The sequence below is a fragment of the Nothobranchius furzeri genome, chromosome 11 (assembly GCF_043380555.1).
Source record: "Nothobranchius furzeri strain GRZ-AD chromosome 11, NfurGRZ-RIMD1, whole genome shotgun sequence".
In the NCBI taxonomy this organism is placed as follows: domain Eukaryota; kingdom Metazoa; phylum Chordata; class Actinopteri; order Cyprinodontiformes; family Nothobranchiidae; genus Nothobranchius; species Nothobranchius furzeri.
The window spans coordinates 71,416,926-71,440,164 of NC_091751.1; the positions used below are offsets into that span (position 1 = coordinate 71,416,926).

The window sequence follows — 23,239 nt, forward strand, 5'->3', positions numbered from 1 at the left end:
CCTATGTTAGCTAAATGCTATATGGTATGGTGCGTCAATTCACAGACCACCTTAAAATGTGGGACTTGTGGTGTTGTTGTCTCTGAAACAAAGAATGCAGATTTAAATTTAAAACTAAGCCCTTGTTCTCCGGTTTAAAAACATCATCTAAAGTAATGTTTGTCGTTTTATATGGTTAAATCCGACTTTCCCAACTGATTCTGATTTCCTGAAAACCACACGATCAAAAATCTGGTCTGATCATGATTTACAGGAACTCGGATGGGAGCATCTCTACTGACAGCTGTGCAAATCTGCTGTTGCTTTTAGACGACGTTTTCTTTTGTTTGTGTTTTATTCACCAACTCGTCTCAACGAGACATTCAGCTCCAAAAGCAGCCCAACGGTTCAAATAACAGCAACAAGAGCAGAGAACACAACCCTCACAAACGTCTGACACAGCGTATAAACCCACCGTGAGGGACTGGTCTCATCCCAGTAGGTCGGTGGAGATTACCTAGTATGTGTAAAACTGCCCTTTAGTCGTGTAAACCCAGAAACGAGCTCAAACATTTCAAACTAACTGGTGTTTACTCAGGAGTTTGACTCATCTGCAGCTGACAGGAAACCACAAGGAGACGGTTTTCACTGAAACATCTCAGATATTATAATAATAATAATAATAATAGTCTTTGAAGATGTAAACACTCACCAACAACAAGGCCACATTCAGGACAGATCATGTCTCCTGCTCTGTAGTCCTCCACCAGTATGGCATCAGGGTGGTTGGGGCACGTAACCCTGGGCAGGGTCAGACCTTCACCGCTGTGAAAGCCAATAGGGATATATTTATGTGTGTTAATTACATAAATTACAAATCAACAAGGTGAACATAAACCTTTGACCTGCTAAATGAGGCTTGTAGGGTCTGAGATGGAGCTCTTGGGTTGTTTGTACTTCTGAGCTCAGGATGAACCACAGATTAAGGTTCTGCATTTATAACTCATCTTAATCTCTGTGGAATGAGCTAGTAAATAGTTTGGAGATAACCTTTAACCTTTCCCAGCAACAGAAGGTTTTGGGCGTCACTATTCCAAGCAGATCCCCTTGTACCCGGGAACGACGCAAGGCCAAAAATGAGCGGGAACCAAAGGAGTAGGAAGGAGTTTAATGGGATGGACCGGGGGGGGGGGGGGGGTTGGAAATCTGATAAATCTGTTTTAGGTAAATATGTAGGTCAACCTCACTGAAAAAAATACATTCAATGATTATTTCTGATTCTAACGGGTCACTCTGAGTGTTTCATGCAGGCTGAACATGAAAATAGTCTCCTACACCCATCTCCTGCATTCGCTTCTGATAGAAAACAGACGGTGGAACTCTAGGATATGAAAAGCCTGACAGACGAGACTTGGGGCGTAAGGCAAACCCCAGAAAGACTAGAAAATAACTTTATAGCAAGTTCACTAACATTCTGTTTATTGATCGGGGACTAATGAGCCAACCAGAAGGGGCGGAGACTTAGGCTCCCCATTAGCCGGATCCAGGTTTGATTACTGGCCAGCGTGGACGTGTTAATGATAAAAAAGCTGTTAATAACATGAACGTAGGATATATGATCTTATTCCTATGGGTAGAGATGTGTAAACAGATTTAATACAAGACTAAAGCTGTGAATATTCAGTCTGAACTGATCCGACTCTCATCAGAATATTTTAAACTACATCAGCCAACAATGCTGACCAACAATCAGAACTATCTGTTTGTTTGTGACTGAATGAAAAAATACATCATTCACTCACAACAACAGCTGGAACTACGTTATTATTCAGACGGACAAAACTGCTGTCTAGATGCACCAGAATGCAGAGTTCAACACTTACTTTTCTAGTATGTCTAAGGAAGCATGAACAGCATGGCCGTGCTGCCCAGCTCTACTTGTAATGGGATTACATAAATGTAACTGTGTTCACTTAATATTACATTCAGATCTTCCTCTCATCAGCCACTAAAATCATCTCACTCTTCACTGTCTCACCCTCAGCAGGTCTGGTGCTGCCTGTCTCACCCTCAGCAGGTCTGGTGCTGCCTGTCTCACCCTCAGCAGGTCTAGCTCTCCCCGTCTCACCCTCAGCAGGTCTGGTGCTGCCTGTCTCACCCTCAGCAGGTCTGGCTCTCCCTGTCTCACCCTCAGCAGGTCTGGCTCTTCCTGTCTCACCCTCAGCAGGTCTGGCTCTCCCCGTCTCACCCTCAGCAGGTCTGGTGCTGCCTGTCTCACCCTCAGCAGGTCTGGCTCTCCCCATCTCACCCTCAGCAGGTCTGGTGCTGCCTGTCTCACCCTCAGCAGGTCTGGCTCTCCCTGTCTCACCCTCAGCAAGTCTGGCTCTCCCAGTCTCACCCTCAGCAGGTCTGGTGCTCCCTGTCTCACCCTCAGCAGGTCTGGTGCTCCCTGTCTCACCCTCAGCAGATCAGATGGTATGAAAGTTGTTATAAACTGCTGCGTCTCATTGGTCTGGCTTAGTAACACAATCGAGAAATGGTTTTGTGGATTTAGACTGATTTACCTAGGAACTGTTGAAAAAAAAAGTCCCTTAATTTTGGAATAAAATCCTAATAAAAAAGATCTGATTGTGTGAAATGTGTTAACACTGTTGTGTCTTGTAAATGTAGTTTAGTAACACAAGTCAGAAGTTATTTTGAGTCATTTAGCAAATTATTCTGGAAGCTTTTAATTGTTTGTACTCGTTTACAAAGGACTACAAATTTGTTGATAGTCCCTAAGGGAACCACCGTTCCCATTAGCGAGTCCGCGGAACCCAGGTTACCGCTGTCTGTGCCGCCGTGCACGGCATGAAGACTCATCTCTGACCGTGTAAACCGATGTCTGTCGAACATCCAACTTCAGGCTAACTTCACCGCGGTGCTCAGGGACCTAGTAGCAGTGCCCGCCCTGGGACTGGGTTCACATCTCGGTCGGGTCACAGCAAAGACTTGAGACCCACTGCCTCCCTGCTTGATACTCAGATAGATTGGGGGGGGGGTCAAACCACCAAATGGTTCCCAAGCGCGGCTGTGTCTGCAGCCCACAGTTCCCCCAGGGATGGGTGAAATGCGGAGAACAAATGTCAACTAGTGGAACTTTAACTTTAAACTTTGAGAGCCGAGGGAGCCGATGGTAACGATGATAATCGCTGTAAACATCCAACGTGGCTAAGATTTGTTTACAAACGTCCAGACTGACTCGGAGCTACGCTGGTTACTTATTCACCATGGCACGAGCCTTCTCCGCACGCGAACCGACGCAGAGGAGCTTCAAACAGAAACGAAACTAAAGGGATCCGCACGGAGCTGCGAGGCGCAGCGGCGACACAAGCAGAGATTTCTGGTAGCATCTGACGTTCTCCAGCAAGCTAACTGCCACCAGACCACAACTAACCCTAAACGCGTTACATCCACAACAGCAGACCAGCGTCGTCTGTTAAAAACACTCTTGTACACATTCTTCAACTTCTCACGTTCTCGGAACTTCAACTAGAGAACAAACATGTTTTGCAGAGTTGGTCCAACTGGTTACGCACCGGCTCGTCGACGCCATGTTCTTCCTTTCTCTTCAGTCAGAGAAACAAATGATCCAGTCACCTCTATATAAATACTCGGGTCACGTGTCACTAAAACTACGGAAAGCACAAGAGTCAAAACTAAATCAAATTCTTTTGTTTGGGACGTGGAACCTGTTGGGTTTTCGGGCTTCAAAATAAAATTGTGGCAAGGCTGTAGATACCAGGGGGATGAACTCCTTCCGTTTGTTAGGAGAATGTAAACTAGTAACTCGTAATCAGGAATCTGACCCTTCAAGGGTCCCCACATGATAGAAGAAGAAGAATAATTTTTATTTATTTATTTAGTAAATTTAAAAACAAACATGGCACTTTGACAATGTTAAGTCCAAAACTTAAATTCAAAAGGAGCAGTTAAAATAACATTTGTAAATATCCAGTAAAAAGACAACAACAAGAGACAAAAGAACATGAAGAACAAGTAGAGTACAGCATTTATCATACAGAATTAGGAAATCACTTTGGAAGTTCAGCTAACATGTTATATAGATTTTCGTTATATTTGTTGAGATGTTTCAGGGATTTTAAATATAATTGAAATTCTATTAAGAACATTGAAGACAGTGGATGATTGTAAAATTCGTTGTTTATGGATAAAAATTTGGCTAAACAGAGGATGATATTATAGCAGTTCTTTATCTTTATTATTGAATATAATTCCAAATATTATCATATCTTTAGTGATGTGAACTGGGAGTGGTTTGATCCACACCTCTAGCTTTTTCCAGAACAATTGTGATTTCTGACATTCATAAAATATATGATCTATAGTTTCTATGTGGTTTTTGCAAAAAGAGCAGTTGTTGCTATCAATATTAAAACGAGCTCTTAACAACTCTTTTGAAGGATAGATTGCATTCATTATTTTAAAGTGGGTTTCTTTAGCTTTCGGTGGTATAGGTAATTTTAGGTAGATAGTTCTTATTTTCTCAACAGACGTTTTATCAGATGTGTAAATTATGTTATTTTTGTTTGTTTTTCCAGGAAAAAGAGATTCATTTAAGGGTGATCTTATTGTAAGATCGTTGCATTTTCTGTCAGTTAACAGAAGACCTTTAATAGATAAGATAGGAAGGATTGGAATACGGATTCCCAAAGTGTGGTGCGTGCGCGAGCTGCCGCTAGGAGGTGCGCGAGCTGCCGCTAGGGGGTGCGCGAGCTGCCGCTAGGAGGTGCGCGAGCTGCCGCTAGGGGGTGCGCTAGGTGAAAAGTGTAATGGCTGTGGAGCTCAGAGAAGTCTGTCATATGTCACCATTAGCGTAGCCAGAAACTCATTTGTGGGTGGGCCTAAGAAAAAGTAAGTGGGCCCAATAAATGTAATTGAAAACAAGTATATTTTTGCGCGCGCGTGTCCTCCACATGTGCCCTAGCTTCATAATAACAATGCGCCGAGCTTCAGCGCTCTGGCCTGCGCACGCCGATATGTTCCGTATTTGATCATTTTTAACGGTGTTGGAGAAATCTGAAGGTGGTGAGTCATTCTGGCAGATTGTAATTAACACCTGTCTCATGCAGGTGTTCTGACACCTGCATGAGACAGATATATATATATATATATATATATATATATATACACATATATATATATATATATACATATATACATATATGTATATATATATATATATATATATATATATATATATATATATATATATATATATATATATATATACATATATGTATATATGTATGTATATATATATATATATATATATATATATATATATATACATATATATATATATATATATACATATATACATATATGTATATATATATATATATATATATATATATATATATATACATATATATACATATATATATATATATATATAACGGTGTTGGAGGGTTAGGGTGATAAGGAGGAGTGGTCCAACTGAACAGGAAGTAGTACAGGATGCGGGACAGAAGAAGGCCAACTGAAGAGACGTCTCAGAATGTGAAAGTCCTCCGTGGGGGAGTTTGACTTTGAGTGGACCTGAAACCAGCTTACAAATATAACGATCACATGGGTTTGGCTGTCTTGTGTTTGACTGAGATATGTAACTGACAAATAATCACATTGTTTTGCTGTCTTGTGATAAAAAGATGTATGTAACTGACAAATGATTACATTGTTTAGGCTGTCTCTTGACTGGTTGAGATATTGCTTCACTATGGAAAATGTTTGGCTTGGCAGTTTTTTAGAATGATATAAAAAGAGCAGTTAGAGACAGACAGAGCATAGGGAGTAAGAGAGTAGAGGTCGTTGACGAGAGGAGTGAGAGCGTGTGAGAGTTAGTGTGTGACAGTTAGAGTTGACACAAGTCGACGAGGTATCACCAACAGGTGCAGGAAGAGAGAGCAGTTATTCTCAGGAAGATTTTTAGAAGCAGCATCCTCCTAAGGGGATTTTTAAATCTCAGATTTACTCTTGTTTGTATTTTTTAATTTTGAAATTAACTTTTTGGAAAAAGAGTCCTCATTCTCGATTCTTAAAGGTCTCTTTAGCCTTTGAGTTGGGAGCCCCGACCAGATCTAAAGGAGAGGTAAGCCACCTTAAACTGCTTGTTCCTGTGCTTCAGGACTTGTTTTCAGGTTGTGACAGGTTAAGAAAAGATACCTGAGGTAATGGGAGCTAGTCTCCTCTCCTCCCTAACGTAGCAGGACACCCTGAGGATTATAAATCAAAATGGTTAGTTGGTTCAAACAGGCTCTGTTCTGCACGTGTGAAAAAGTCTCTGTTTAGCGTGGGAAGGAACCATTTCAAAGGGTGGATTAATTAGATTAATTGATAAATCCATGTTAGCCTGATCAACTAACAGGAATCATTTTCTAATTACCATCGCCCACATATGCTGACAGAGGCGCAAATTAATCCTGATAGGACCCAAATAATAGTCAGCTGGATGGCCTCCAGTGAACTTCCGCCCTAGTATTTAAAACAATTAAATAACGGGAGATTTAAAAGGGAAGTGTGCTGTCACAGAAGAACAAGTACAGCAATCTCCATTCCACCTTAAAATAGAAAACGAGTTCTAATTAAGGAGTCCAAACCAGGGTCTGCACAATAAAACTCACCTGCGGCCTCAACCTCCCTGAAAAAGCAGCGTATTCTAAGGTTCTAACGGAACCGATAAAAGTACACGCTCGCTACACTAGGTTACAGAAATAAGCAGTGTTTTTCTCACCTTCCTCAATCCAGAAGAAGAAGAAGAAGAAAGTCCACTGATCTCAGGCTCAGGGGCAGAGTAGCCCTGCATTGAAGCCCTAGGCCCTCGGGCCAATGACTGTGTAATTACCTCGGACACGGGCCGGGCCGGGTGCCTTTATTTTTAATCAAATTCATAAAAAAATTGAAACACTAAACCACTCAAGAAAAGATTCCCATCTGAACATCTGAGCTGGACACTGCTCAGCGCAGCTCACTGTCAGACCCCTGACTGAAACGCAGCAGTAGAGCCCTGCGCGGGACTGTTTCCTTCATCCCGCTCCTGCCCGCTCCTGCTGAATTTCTGACCATTACCGCCCGCACCCGCAGCGTGCATGTCTACTCCCGCCCGCAACCGCAAAACTCGGAGAAATTATTACTTCACAATAAAAGAGATGTATTGAGTTTGCGTCCTCAACATGTCATTTTATAGGCTATACCAGGGGTCGGCAACCCGCGGCTCTTCCATCCATCTGATGCGGCTCTCTGTGCTTGTAAGATAATGACTGGATATTTAAATAAAATACTTTATATTTTACTGCATTAATTTTACATCTGTAAGCCAATTCTAAATGTAAAGATTGTCTGCGTAAACCTGAACAGGTCCAACCCGGTCTTACTGTGAGACCGGGTTGACGGGTCACGCTTGTGTGTAATCATAGGCGCTTCTGAGCTGAAGATGTGAGATTCTGGGATTCTCCTCAGACGGCTCCTGGATGTGTCGCCACATTGGAGACAGGAACAAGCACTATTCAGCCAAAGTTTCATCATCAGGGAACATTTTCTAAGTGACAAGTCTCTCTGAGAGTCAGGGTTTAGAAAACCCTCGCTTCAGTGGGAGGAACCTTCCCGCATGCGCTCTGGTTCTGCAACGCGCTCCAAGCCAATCTCCACATCTTCAGCTCGCTGTGCACATATGCGCTGAGCAGTGTCCAGCTCAGACGTTCAGATGGGAATCTTTTCTTGAGTGATTTAGCTACATCTGCGATGTGCGTAACGAAAAAAATGTCAGTTCGTCTGCATGCGTCGGGGTAATTCTTTCTATTCTTTCTTCGTCAAAATAAACGGTCAAATACGGGAACTGTCCGGTCAACACAAGCCCTGCTTTTGACTGTTTTGTTTTCTTGTGAAAATTGTTGGAAAGAGATCAAATTTAACTTGATTACCACCAGAGCCAGGCGCACTGCGCCGTCATCTCCGTGACGGTAAATGAGGGAAAAACAAATTGATCTGATCCTGCACGTCTTTTAACACATTGGTCAGGATTGACGCACTTTGTTTTCATTTAGTTGGTTAAAAAAAAGTCGGACTCAGGCTCGGGTCGGGCTGGGGCTCCACCCCCTCGGGCCGGGCCGGACACGGGCTCAGATTTTAGGCCCGTGCAGGGCTCTAGGGCAGAGGTCCAGAGTCTGGGGGCCACAGCAGCATTGGAGGCAGTCTCCACAATTGTGTCTGTGCTGAGGTTCATATAATGGTAAAGAATACAATTATGATAACCCAATAGTATAAGCAAAAGTCTGCATAGGAGTTACAACTGTTCTGAAAGTTGGACTTGGATGCAGTTTTTTGTCTCGCCACCTGTTTCCAGTTGACAAACTTGTCTTTTTTCATTAATATTTCTCATCAATATCAATTCTAAATATTCCTCTCAATGTAATTTTTAAATAGATAAACTGTGGTCGTCGTTCCATGGCAAGCCCCCACAATGCGGCTCTAAAATTGGTCTCAACCCGGAAGCACCAAAAATTGCAGTTCCACCCTCATCCACTAGGGGCTGGTGTCAGAAGCGAGCAAATCCTCATTGACTCCCATGTTAAAAATACCAATTTCACAGCAGAAATAAACATGTTTACAGCCTGGTACCAAAACATGTTTTTGGTTTAAATGATCTAGTTTACACTCATGACAACTCTGAGGGGGGTGAATGTTTTTCTCACTCTTCTGTTTAAGTGTATTAAAAGCCTAAAATTCTGTATAATTAATGAGCATCAGACCCACGTGACCACAGAGCTAGCTCCGTGGAAAGGCCTCAGTAGAGCCTCGGTCTGGCCTGGAAACTGCTCCAGGATTTTGAGTCTCTGTTTTTGTGTATTCTTGTTTGGATATTATTTGTGCAATTGTTGGACAAAATGACTTGCTGTGGCATTAATTGCACTAATAGAGCGTCCAAGGAGTCTCCACTTCATTTTTTTCGGTAAGTAAAATTATATTTATGTATTTTAGGTCACTGCTGAGCTGAGCTTAGATTTTAACATGTACTGTTTAACCATGAAATTTAAATGTAATAGGGTAAAACCCAGTGCATTTAACATAATGCTGCACTTTAGAAAATGGGTTGAAATATAACATGTTGGTGGAGCTGGGTTCCCACTATCGGCTTGTGCAGCTCTCGGGAGACCGATGTTTTCCACCCGTTCTCCCCTCCCCGCAGCTCGGCGCATCTCTGATCGCCGCGGTGCTTGTCTGCTGTACGGCTGCCGGCTTGTGAGGTCTCGAGAGACCTCTGTGTCCCACCCGGTTTTACCCGGCGGTCAGCCCGGCGTATCTCTCACCCAGAAGCTCTGGTGTTGTACACAGTTAACTCCGGTTGTAGCTAGGTTGCTACCTCCGTTAGCTTAGCTCCCACCTCTGCATTAGCTTTGGGTTAGCTTCAGGTTAGCTTGTAGCTAGTTCGACCGGGTGTCGTCAGTTGATCCCAGCCTTACAGCCCCACCCTCAAAATAGTGCTCCCAGAATGTAGATTCAAGGTCAGTAGTTTGTTTAGCATCCTCAAGCTTCGGATTAAAAATCTGGTTTTTAATGTACAGGTTAAGGTTAGAAACAGATTTTTTTTTAAAGTGAGGAAAGCTCTTCAAAAACTATTTTGAGTTAAAATTTTGGACACATCAGTAGTGGACCTTGGGGTCTCAGGGTGTTTTGGCCGTTGTCACAGACACCCTACCCAAGGACGGCCCACCAGGGTTGATCAAATCCTGGTGTGTGTCTTTTAACCAAATTAGATTTTTAAACCCTATCCTTGATTAGGCTAATCCAAAATGAACATTTGTCTTTGATGCTCCCAGTTTGGGTTTAGATAGTGTTATAAGTTTTATCAGATATGAACTTAACCTTTTATTTCAAAATCTTTTTGTTTTTATTTAAAGGACAATGTTTAATCTTCAAACCATTTTTTTTATTTTTTATTCTTGTCCAGATCAAAATTGAAATCAATCAGTTCGTTGTAGCAATTAGAGTGACCTTACCCTTTTAAAGTTGTTTAAAGTAACCAGTTCATTCATCAAACAGGCGTACTTGCCATTTTGAATAGGTTGAAATAATGCTTTATTGTTTCCTTAAGAGTGCACTTAACTTTTTAATATCCTCTTTTAAAGATACATGTTAACCCTTCAACCCATTTTTTATTTATGTCCAAATCAACATCGAACCTAACCAGTTGTTTGTAACCCGTGGAGTGATCAATGATTTTTAAATTCCCTCCATATCTACCTCGAGTTTCTCCGTTTTTCTAGGAGGGGCCATTGTATTAGGCTTACCTCTCTCTCAGTCCTGGTTGCCGGTGAATCTGGAGCCTGGCTGCTGGGCCTGGAGGTTGCTGGTGTGGCCAGGCTGCTAGGCCTGGAGGTTGCTGGTGTGGCCAGGCTGCTAGGCCTGGAGGTTGCTGGGCCTGGAGGCTGCTGGTGGAGCTCCAAAATTTTAGGTAATACTAAAGAAGCAACAGTTCTTAAAGAATGTAAGAGATTTGATCAATCTCCTGGATGCTAAGTTCTTTCAATGATATTTGTTGGACTGGTAGGAGGAAAATTCATGAGACACCCGTCAGCCATCTTGCTCTCTATATCTATCTATCTATCTATCTATCTATCTATCTATCTATCTATCTATCTATCTATCTATCTATCTATCTATCATGTTACAGTTTTTCTCAGTTGCTTTGGGGCATTTCTCACAACAGAACTGATCTCTGCACCACTATTAAGGCTTTTCTCAAAACTATTAGTGCAAACTGCAAAACATGGTGGAGAACTTGCAAAAGTGAGTCACTTCATCAAAAAGAAGTCAGTTGTTCAGAATAAGTAGTCAATGCTTCAAAAGCACATCCCTTAATCAAAACAGACAATATATTCATCAAAAGCAAGTACTTATATCAATCCAAGTGTCAGGGCTGTCACAATTACATCATTACACCACCTTTGGTCACTAAATCAAATGGTCTGAACATGTTCTCATTGTGTCCGATTTCTTTAGGTCAAGTCTGGGCAGCATGCATGGCATGTTGAAAACCATAAACTGTAAAGGAAAATCCAGACACTTTATGTGCACTCTTGATAATATTTAACTGAAACTGTTCACAGCATTGTGCAACTAGGGAAATACAGTAAAACAAACATTTTACAGCAAACATAAACTCACTTAGACAGTAAACCTTACTGCAGTAGTTATGAAACAAAGAAAAACTGAACAGACACTGCTGCATATCAGTCACTGATATCTACACGCTCCCGTCTGTCTGCCCACATATTTTCATCAGCATCACAGGGAATGCCAGCTCTATCGATGCATCGGGGAAAGTATCTTCTGGAGTGCCGAATCCACCCTCTGCAGGACTCTGCTGTGATGTCATCACAAGCTGCATCCATAGCTGCTAGCAGGGCCATTTGGGTATCAGGGGCGTGTCCAGAGAGTGGCCTGGGGTAGCACATGCCACCCTTAGAATCTGATTGGCCACCCCAGGTGCCACCCCACTAAGTTCCAGTTTAAATTGACTTAACATTGTCGACAAAAGGCTTGGGTTGTAAACTCCAAAACAGTGTGTGGTTGCATGCACCTTTCACCTTGTTTTCTAGGCCAGGTATGTAGTATTAATATTATTTATTATTTTTTCATATTCACATACATAATATTTAGAGTCCCACTCAACTCCAGTTGGTGGCAGTAATGCAACAAGAAGTGACTTGCTAACCACCACAAAAGTAGAAGATGAAGAGGGAAAAAAATGGTGATTGTGCAATGTGAAACTCAAAAACTCACCAGAAAGTAAATAAATAAATAAACGATTTGTGTAAATGAATAAATAAGCATAACCATTGGTGCTACCCATGAATAAACAAGTGCCCCACATGGGCCACCCCATTTTAAAAGTCCTGGACACGGCTCTGTTGGGTATGTGGATGCCTGTCATATACCTTCCACCTCCAGGAAGAGAAAAACTCCTCAATTGGATTTAGGAATGGAGTGTAAGGAGGAAGAAACTCCAGAAGCATCCTGTTGTGTGCTGCAAACCACTGCCTGACTACAGCAGTGGTGGAAGCTAACATTATCCCAAACCATTGTCCGATTGTCACCAGGACACACACCAATTTCATTAGTGTGAGATAAGGTTCACCTGAGGAAAGTAATTTATGGAGATTTCCATGGAAACTCCTTAAAAATAGGGTTTTCAAAATGGGTGTACCAAGTGTTTGACAAGATGTTCAACAATTCTGAGTGCAATGACACGAGCAATGACATGAAGACTATTAGTTGTAAGGACAGTGACTATTCAGCCGGGACAAGTATGAATAATTGTGACATTCATAATTAAAGCAAGGAGATAGTGATGAATAGCAAGTCAAAGGTGACCATTCTTTAGACATTTGTACTTACTCAACTGCTTCATGTCCATGAAACCGCCACTAGGTTGTGCCAAAACGACTACATGCTGTGGAGGTTGAACTAACTGTTGTGCAAAGTTTAATTCTGTTGTGAGAAACGCACCAAAGCAACTGAGAAAAACTGTAAGCTAACTTCATCATGTAGTTGCATCCACTAAACAGGATTATGTTCATGTGTTCATCAGCAGGAACTTATTGAAGTTATCAAAGCAAACATGTCTGGAATCAGTTTTACTGTAACCTGTGTCTCTAAGTGTGTGTGCTGCTGTGATGAGTGGATGTCCCCGCCGTGGGACTAATAACATTTACTCTATTCTATCATATTCATTCATATCAGCCAGTAGGAAATAAAACGTTTGAGGAGTTTTGGCCTTTCCAGGCTTCCGTACAAGTAACCTGGTTATAGAGGACAGGTGAAGTGGTGAATGAAAACATTAGGAATCCTAATGTTTTCATTCACATGTCACCAACTAATGTAGGAGGGAACATGTGAGTGAGTCACCACGGTAGGAAGCCCAGCTTGCTGTGAGCGAGAGCAGCGATCTGTGGCTGATGATTGAAAACCATCGACATAAATATACTGGACAATTCATTTCCATAGACTCCAATAACACGTTTTTGAGGCCAAATGGGAGGTGGCCACCACCGCCATTTTGACCGTGTCACAGGTTCCGTCAAGCCCAGACAATTCCACAAAAGGGAAGAGAGGTGGAGCTGAGGGTGGGGCTGTAAGGCTGGGATCGACTGACGACACCCGGTCGAACTAGCTACAAGCTAACCTGAAGCTAACCCAAAGCTAACGCGGAGGTGGGAGCTAAGCTAACGCGGAGGTGGGAGGTAGCAACCTAGCTACAACCGGACTTAACTGTGCACAACACCAGAGCTTCTGAGTCAGAGATACGCCGGGCTGACCGCTGGGTAAAACCGGGTGGAACACAGAGGTCTCCGAGAGCTCCACAAGCCGTCAGCCCGCGCAGCAGACAGAAGCCGCAATCAGACAGAGATGCGCCGAGCTGCGGGGAGAAACAGCCGGCATTCCGGGTGGAAAACATCGGTCTCCCGAGAGCTCCACAAGCCGATAGTGGGAACCCAGCTCCACCAACATGTTATATTTCAACCCATTTTCTAAAGTGCAGCATTATGTTAAATGCACTGGGGTTTACCCTATTACATTTAAATTTCATGGTTAAACAGTACATGTTAAAATCTAAGCTCAGCTCGGCAGTGACCTAAAATACATAAATATAATTTTACTTACTGAAAAAAAATGAAGTGGAGACTCCTTGGACGCTCTATTAGTGCAATTAATGCCACAGAAAGTCATTTTGTCCAACAATTGCACAAATATTATCCAAAACAGAATACACACACACAGAGACTCAAAATGCCGGAGCAGTTTCCAGGCCAGACCGAGGCTCTACTGAGGCCTTTCCACGGAGCTAGCTCTGTGGTCACGTGGGTCTGATGCTCATTAATTATACAGAATTTTAGGCTTTTAATACACTTAAACAGAAGAGTGAGAAAAACATTCACCCCCCTCAGAGTTGTCATGAGTGTAAACTAGATCATTTAAACCAAAAACATGTTCTGGAACCAGGCTGTAAACATGTTTATTTCTGCTGTGAAATTGGTATTTTTAACATGGGAGTCAATGAGGATTTGCTCGCTTCTGACACCAGCCCCTAGTGGATGAGGGTGGAACTGCAATTTTTGTCACTTCCGCGTTGGCCTCAATTTTTGAGCCACATTGTGGGGGCTTGGTGAAAACTAAAGAAAAACATTCGGGACTGAAGCTCCGTCAACACGGGCTGGCGACGCGGCTGCATTTCTAAATAAAACATGTCTTTTTGGCGGCGCGCGCAGCTGCAGCTCACGGTTCTGGGAGAACCGGGCATCCCCGTCCCATCAACAGCAGGTGGAGCTCACCGCTCCGCCCGTCTCACAACCAGAGCGGGGGAAAGCACGTGGGCTTGGATTATACAGATGGGATTTTGTGTGAATTAATGCCAGTTAAAGTATTACGTAAGTGTTTTTTTGTGTGCTTGTTGTTCAGTAGCTAATGCTACAATTAATATCATCAGTTTTTATTTTTCATACGCCCTACACACTGTGTGTGATGCGCATTTGGGGAGCGCAGACGCTGGTTAAGCGTGAGAGATTGCAGTGTGGTGTGAGAGCGTGTGAAGAGGGTCAAATGCGTGCGTCTCACGCTCAGTGCATGAGAGTTGGCAGCTCTGCAGAATATTTTAGGGGAACTTAATTTCCCACAACACCTGTTTCAGGTGGATCATGGTGCGCTCAATGTTAACAAATATTTCCAAATTCACCAAACTTATTGTCCATTTGAGGACTGAACGACCTCAAATAAAAGATGGTAAAACTGAGTGAGATTACATCCTTTTGCATAACTTTCAAAAAATGATGAATAAGCTTGCTACAGAAGAGTGAACAAGAATGTTTTAACTGTATCATTTTTATTGTTTTTAGGAGGAAATATGCATAAAAAAGCACAAGCATAACATTATTACATTACATGACATAATTTTACCGTAAAAGTTGATCACAAAAGTTGTGATGATAGCCTGAAGTGAAAGCTTTATAAATAAAGCTTTGATTGATTGATTGATTGATCTCCCGACACGGCAGACAGAATATTTCAGGGGAACACAATTTCTCACAACACCTGAGCTCCCGGCTGACATCACCCCTCCTCCGTGAGTGAATGGTGACAGCTTCGAGATCTATTGGGCCATTCCCATCTGTACCGGGTCGGCCCGGGCCGGGTAGCGTAGGTTGTTTACATATCTGGGTGGCCTGGTATTTTTCCGGGCCAACCAAGGCTCATTCTCAGCCCTCTTCTCCAAGGGCGTCAGTTTGTTTTCAGAATTGCTGGGGACAATAACCATACACTTGAGTGGGGTTTAAAAATTGCTGGGGACAATAAAGTAGGCTAGCACAGGGGTCGGCACCCCGCTGCTCTGGAGCCGCATGCGTCTCTTCCATCCATCTGATGCGGCTCTCTGTGTTTGTAAAATAATGAATGGATATTTAAATAAAATGCTTTATATTTTACTGCATTAATTTTACACCTGTATGCCAATTCTAAATGTAAAGATTGTCTGCGTAAACCTGAACAGTTCCAACCCGGTCTGAGACCGGGTTGACGCGTCATGCTTGTGCGTAATCATAGGCGCATTCTGAGCTGAAGAGGATGTGAGATTCTGGGATTCTCCTCAGACGGCTCCTGGATGCGTCGCCACATTGGAGACAGGAACAAGCGCTATTCAGCCAAAGTTTCATCATCAGGGAACATTTTCTAAGTGACAAGTCTCTGAGAGACCGGGTTTGGAAAACACTCACTTCAGTGGGAGGAACCTTCCCACATGCGCTCTGGGTGGCTCTGGGGTTAATCAGGTTTAGTTGTTTCTCTTTGCAACAATCTTCACAAGAAGGCAAAACAGTTAAATGGCAGGTTACAGATATTTCCATTTGACTGTTTATTTTGACAGATGAACTCAAGGATGTTGCTTGGTTTGAAAGAATTACCCCGACGCACACTGATGCGCATGGATGAGCTGACATTTTAATCGTTACGCACATCGCGGAGGAAAAATATTCCCATCAGAACATCAGAGCTTTATACTGGACACTGTGTTCAGCGCGGCTCGGAGCGCCCACGGTGGACAGTGAGCTGAAGATCTGGGGTTCGCAGTGCAGAACCACGGTGCATGCGATAAGATTTCCTCCCACTGAAGCGGTCTGGAAACCCGGTCTCTCTGAGGGATGTGTCACTTGGAAAAATGTTCTTTTTATGAAATTATGAAACTTTGGCTGAACAGCGCTTGTTCCCGTCTCTAATATGGAGACGCATGACGCGTAGAGACATTTGATCACGCACAAAGTTCATGTGGAGCAGAAGCAGTCGGGCCACGGCAGGTGAAACGTTCCTAGCCTACATGAAGGGAAACTGTTTAATTGTAACATTAATATGTTACTGGACACGCTGGTCTGGTTGGTTAGACCAGTGTTTGAAGTGGAAAACAAACACACACACACACACACACACACACACATGGACTAGAAGACAGGTGATGGTTTTATTTAAATGATGATCAGGCTGCTGTAAAATGTAATCTCCATCCACATCCAGACACAATTATCCTCTATTCTTTCTCTAGTTGCTCTGCTCTTGTCTGGGCTGATGTAGCTAACGGTGCGTGCGGCGCGCCTAACTAGCGGCTGATGCACATTTTACGCATTTGGAGAGGTGGGTGGATGCTTTGCTTTTACTGGAAGATGGTCCACTTAACGCACGGGTGTAGACTACATATTAATGACAAATGAATGAAAATTAAATTGTGAGTGTTTACTTCATATTTTATAAATAAAAATGACGGGGGAACACATTTATGACGTCTTTTTAAACTAAATTTTCTAGCGCGACCTGCCTGCTTCACTTAAGTCACTGCTTATTAAGGTCCGTCCAAAATTACTGTGGGAAACGGGTAATAATGGCTCTTTGATGGGAACAGGTTGCCGACCCCTGATAAGATCTGAGCTGGTAAAACAAAAATCCTCATCAGCAGGCGTTTTTGAAAGTGGGGGGGGGGGACACAGCTGCCAATCACAAATTTTGCCGGGGACATGTCCCCAGCGTCCCCGGTTAAAATGACGCCTACGTCTGGCTCACACACGAAAACACACCAGACTCCGTTTCTCAACGCTTGTTTCCAGATGTAAGCAGGTTTGCGTCTCCTCCTGTGAAGGAGCGCAGATTAGGCAACTGATGCGCAGCGCTCCAGCTGCGGCACAGCGCGCACCCCTCTCTGCGCGCGTGCTCGTCGCACCTCCGCAAAAACCCCTCCTAACACACCTTATGCACCTCTTTCAGATAAGCATGCACGTTTTGACTTTTCTCTCGTGTTTAAACTTTCTCAAAGTTCAAACCTTCTGAACACAAAGCGCTGTAAAAAGCTGCACACGGAACTAAAACTAGTGAACGGTGAACCGTTACTGCACCGATGTTTGCTGATGCTGGTTTGAAACTGTTTTCCTGTGGTGGCACGTGCACATTGGATTTCCGTTACATGAGGAGGTGTTCCTGGAGGCTGCTTCTGTTCCTGCTCAGGTGTCAGATCTGCTGTCTGCAGCTGCAGAGCATCAGCTCATGTTCTGGACGTTTGGACTTGTCATGTGTGGGTTTCCAGTGTTGGTGGTAATAAGCTGCTGTTATGTTGAAGAATGGACCAAGAAAAACGAAGGCTGACGCTGTTACACATAAATCTATATAAACATGTTAAAGCACGTGTTCCCACGGCACTGATCGTGTTCGAGGTCATAGAGAAGTAACTGACAAACGGACTTGTTCACAACGCTCGTGACCCGGCGGGAACAATCCGAATAATTAAAATAACAGAATAATTTATCTTTTCAGAAGGTACCTAATATACCTTAATACCTTTAATATTTTACACCCACTTTATGCTCACGAGGAAGTTCTAAGATCCATAAAAATGCTAAATTATTTTCGTTTTTTCTAATAATCTACGGTTGCTTAAGGTAAAAAAAATCCATGAAACAGTCACGTGACTCCTTAAAGCTTGTAAAGGAAATGGAGTCACGTGATCTCACAAACGCTTAAGACGCACGTGACGCAGCTTCTTTAGCTTGCTGGCTGCTCTGCGTGCTCATCTCCACCCTTTGATCACGTCTGCGCATGCTCCCTTCCTTTGTGACGTCATCCTGCCAGCCTATAAATAGCGCGCTAGAACGCACCTCGTCAGTCAGTCGAGCTGAGCTTAGCAGGAAGCATGCGTGGATTCGGTAACCTCCTAACGACCCGCACAGCCATGTTTGCTGTTACTGGGTTCGTAGCAGGTGCTCTAATTACCAAAGCGGTTAGAAACGCTTATGCATATTTTTATGGAGACGCAGAACCACTGACTGAAAAACCTTTTTCTGGTTTTACGTCAGATCAAGTAACTACGTCAGATCTGGAAGCGTTTGAAGTTAGAGAATCTGGTTGGAAGTCTCCCAGCGAAGACTTCACTGGAAATGAGGAAAAGTTTGTGGTTTTCAGGGAAAACCAGTTAGCCGCAGTTTTAGAGACGGCGTCCGGAGACCAGGCAGCAGAAATACCGATCCCTGCTCAGGACTTTTCTGAACAACGCTTTAGTCCAGAAGCTATATCGTTATTTCATTCAGAAGACGACCTCTCCTGTGATAAACCAGGTACAGGCGTCTTTTTCACTTTAAAGCAAGATTTTGGAGAAATTCAGTCAGAAGATTTGTCTTCAGGGATGGGTTTATGTGAGGGCGACTGTTCTGCAACTACAGAGGAGCTTTTCGATGAGAACGATGAAAACTCGCTCTCTTTAGGTCAAAAGCAGGAAACGTCGCCCAGTTTTACAGAATTAGAGGCTTTTATGGAAGGAGAAGCGAAAACATCTCCGGTTTCAACAGAAGATTGCGATTACGTGTCTGACGGCTCTGAAATGCCTCATGATGCAGGTGAGACCTGGTCTGAGCCAGAAAGCGACCTTGACTCGTTGCCTTACGATGACAGCGACTTGCCTTACATGGACGAAGGGATGGGTTGCAAACTCGGGTTAGAAACAGATGTGAGGGAGCTAAATTGTGAAAATGGAGGTCCTCTCAGTGGTTCTTATCCTGATACCGAATGGGGGGAGGACGTTGGTCTGTCTCGGACTACGATTATTTGGGAGAATCAGGATGACGATCAGATTGGTCTTTCCACAATTATAGAGGAGAACTTTGAGGAAATAGATGAAATATCACTTTCTTTAAAAGAAAATGAGGAAATGTCTCCTACTGATGAAGGCTTAGAGGACGTAGACGGTGAAACGTCCGTTTTTTCAGAAGGAGAACTGAGTGAGGGCGACACATCTTCAGATTCAGAGGAAAACGATGATTTGCTCTCCGACAGCTTTGAAAGTCTTGATGGAGACGAAACTAGTTGCTCCGAACAAGAAGACGAAGATTCGTTGCCTGAAGACGAAAGTCACGCTGAATACTCGACGTCTGTGAGCCCTGCGGCTGAAACGTTCGTTTCAGAGCAGAAACCAGATGAAGGTAATTCTTCTCCTAGCTCTTGTCTCTCTGATGGTGAAACACAGGATGCTTTAAATGATGATGAAGAGGAAACGTGTTTGGCTGTGGAGGACAGATTTAATCACAAGCCTGATGATTCTGATGAAGGTGAGACAGTTAGCTCCGTTTTAGAGGTCGATGAGGATTTATTGTCTGAAGACACGAGTGGTCTTACAAGTGGGCAGGCTGAGGTAAAGAGGTTCAATGAGTTTGATGAACTTTTGTTGGAGCTTGGTCTACAGGATCTGGTCTGTGACAGCGGGGCTTCTAGTAGCTCGTCCTCCAGCTCAGGAAAGGAACTGGATGAGGATGATGAGGACATGAATTGGTCAGATATTAAAGAAGGAGTAGCCAGTGGGTTAGGATTAGATACAAATACAGTTCAAACGTTGTGGGATGTTGCAAAGAGCTTTATAACACCTCAGAGAAGAGAAGAAAGCAACGTTGAAAAAGTTAGTTCAGGTGAGAAGAACGATGGAAGATCTTTAAGCTCAGATGATGAACTGAGAGAGAGTGACGATGAAACATCTTCAAGCTCAGATGACGAGGATGATGTGGACATATGGTCAGAAATTGAAGAAGGGTTAGCCAATGGGTTAGAATTAGATGCAGCTGCAGTTCAAATGTTGTGGGACTTTGCAAACAAAGGTAAAACATCTCAGAGAAGAGAAAAATGCAACGCTGAGAAAGTTGGTTCAGGTGAGGATGAAGACGGAAAATCTTCATACGGGAAGACAAGTGTGGACGAAGCTCTTCCAAGCACGTCCTCCGAGATCTCGTACGAGCAAACCCCGCATCGTCAGAGGGAAAATAATGGATGTAAGGTTAAAGGAAAACCATCAGTGAGTGCAGGAAAGAGTTCAGGAGTAAATAAAAGTGGAACCTCCATCACAGGAGCCAAAGCTCGGAGGTCTCTGGTTTCTGGCAGAGAGACTGAACCCGAGTCCTCGCAGGTAAGCCAGACTAAAGCGTCAGTCACACCTGGAAAACACCTGAAGGGACTGAAGGAGAGGTGGGGTATGTTTAAGAAGAAAGTTAAGGTTTTTTTTACAAAGGAAGTCAAGAAAATAATATCTCAAAAAAAGTAGATGAGAACATGTTCTTCATGTTCGTTTGACGTTTAGGCTCACTTGGTGACTGAGAACCGAGGGGCTGTTTAGATTTCACTAGCAAGTAGAAAAAATAGAAGAAAGAACAACAAATCTTTATAAAACATTTTTATTTTCTATCAGATAAAATATCTTCTTTGGTTTTATTTCAAATGACTTTTATCAGTCGTCGTGTTATTTTTATTTTTGATATTGCTGTTAAGAAGAAGAAAATATCATTTCTATAGCGCCTCTCAAGATAAAATCACGAGGCGCTTCACAAAAGCAAAAAATGTAAAAATATAAAAAAGCATTTAGAAAATGGTTAAAAATATATTAAAATGAGCAAAAAATAGACTATTGTGATTTAAAAAATGTAAAGAAAGAGAGAGAGAGAACAGGAAAGAGGGAAACCAGTGGATCCTGAGGAAGGTGGAATAGGTGGGGAGAGCAGAATAAAGAGAGAGAGGTGAAGAAGGTCACACAAAAGCCAGCTTGAACAAGTGAGTCTTCAGCTGCTTTTTAAAGGAGACCACTGAGTCCACTGATCTCAGGCTCAGGGGGAGAGAGGTCCAGAGTCTGGGGGCCACAGCAGCAGATGATCTGGGAACAGGAGGAGAAACCACTGAGGAATGAGGAGAAACCGACCTTAAAACACTTGGACGGAGAAACCGCGCCGCACCGCGGCCTGGCGGGAACGCGGAAGTGGCGCTCAGGTCGCCAAACAAAGGAAGAGAAGCTACAAGATCATGCCGATGTTTACTGTTCTCTTATTCTATTGTTTTAGTAGGAATTTTTATCCTTGATTATTTGTGCTGTTTTTATGTATTTTACCTGATTTTCAGGCTTTCACTGTGTTTTGATAGTAAGTTTGAGCATTTGGCTCTTTTACGTGCAGCACTTTGGTTAGCTGCCATGCTATTTTGAAATGGTGCTTTATAAATAAATTGGTGTGGTTTGGTAAATAAACATTTTTATAAAAAAACATATAAATTTATAAAATACACAAAATAAACAATAAAATAACACAAAAAAAACATCCCTCCCGCAGAATCGCCACCTTACCGTGGTGGGAGGGTTTGAGGACCTCCATGTTCCTGGAAGCTCTGCTGTCTGGGCCATCAGTCCCTGTTAGGGTCTCCATGGCAGCAGGGTCTCAGGAAGGCGGTCGGACTAAGAGCGATTCAAACACCTAAAGATTAGACCTCCTCTATACGGATGAGAAGAGCGAGCTCTTCCACGTGGAGGAGATGCTGTCCACGGCCAGTCTTGTTGATTATTTGGGGATCCGACCTCTGCAGGACAGCAGTGGGGACACGGCGTCTCCTTCCTGTTTGACGGGGACGTGTGCGCTCTTCAGTTAGCCATTCAGGGTGAGTCCTAGCCTGGCATGCCGGACTCCTCCTGTGTTCTGACAGTGCACAGACTCTGAGTTTATAAGTTACATATAATTATATTTTGCTGAATGGACGATATGATTAAATCCAAAGTGTTTAATAATGTGTCCCATAGGGCTTGTATGAACTAGTCGACTAGTCGACCTCACTGCTCTGTAGTGACTTTTTATGCCTGTCATCGACTAGTCGCTGTCACGTGATAATGACCGACAAGATGCAGTCCTCGGAAAAGACAGCAGGTGACGAGCCGCTGCGCGTCAGATACCGACGCGCTGTGCCAGAGCGTCGGTACTGACGCCCGCCGTAAAACGGACATTTGACCGAATTGTGACGTTTACCCTCTTGCAATTTAACCTTCCCCTCACCCCCATCCTCACCTTAACCAGCTTGTGCATGCAAAGCTCTGATTGTTGACGCGCTCCAGACATCTGCGTCCTGAGCACGGCCACAGTAACATTATCAAATCAGGTGTCGCCGCCTCAAAAACTAATTTAACACGCGATCGTTCATGTCGACTCATTTCCTTTTATGTTTTCTGTCTTTATTCTTTTATTTGTGCCTGATGCGTTTCGCTGCTGTGGAGCGGGGCGCATCACCTGTTTTGTCCTCGGTGACGCATCGATCACTGATGCGGCCGGCGAGCACTCCGCTGTTTCTGCGGTCGGTAGATCTTTTAGAGCTGCAGTTCAAAGGTAACTCATGAGGTGAATATATATGAACCCAGGTAGCAGTTTCTCTTTAGGACTGAGAGGAGATGCAGGAAGATAATAAACAGGCAGGACAGAAAAATAGACAAATAAAAACAAGTTAGTTTTTGTACCTGCTGGTTGCAACAAACAGACACCATTGAAGGTAATCAGAAGTGAGGAACAGAAAATGAAATAATTATTTTAATGTTTAGAGCAGCAGGAACTCCGAGAGGCTGCAGGCGCATCAGTGAGTTTGCGGCACAATTTTAATGGTCAAAAACTCCAGTGAACCAACCCGCTTCAGGTGTGTGACGTCATCAGCGACGAGTCAAAGTCGACTCGATTTCATTACCTGACGGTCGACTTTAAAAAACTGAAGTCATGCAGCCTCTAGTGTCCAATAGTCTACAGTAATGAGTCATGGGTTCACATGAATGTTACTGCTGAACTGATTTAGTTCAGATCTTAAAGACACCAGATTAGTAGTTGTTGTATTTAATGTTGATCTATCA

At 43.3% G+C, this 23,239-nt stretch overlaps 1 protein-coding gene across 3 annotated transcripts in view; it reads right to left on the minus strand.

Moving 5' to 3' along the window:
* The window catches only part of gtf2b (general transcription factor IIB), a 124,915-nt gene that overhangs the window by 90,001 nt on the left and 11,675 nt on the right, over nucleotides 1-23,239 (minus strand). For 2 of the 3 annotated variants that reach the window (XM_054734024.2, XM_054734022.2), the window contains exons 1-2: nucleotides 3,558-3,649; nucleotides 692-804 (exon numbers count right to left, since the gene is read on the minus strand). In XM_054734024.2, the coding sequence (XP_054589999.1) occupies nucleotides 692-804; nucleotides 3,558-3,574 (130 nt within the window). In that variant the 5' untranslated portion in view covers nucleotides 3,575-3,649. Of the gene's footprint in view, nucleotides 1-691; nucleotides 805-3,557; nucleotides 3,650-23,239 lie in introns of those variants that run through there. The other variant, XM_070541820.1, reaches the window with a different exon arrangement.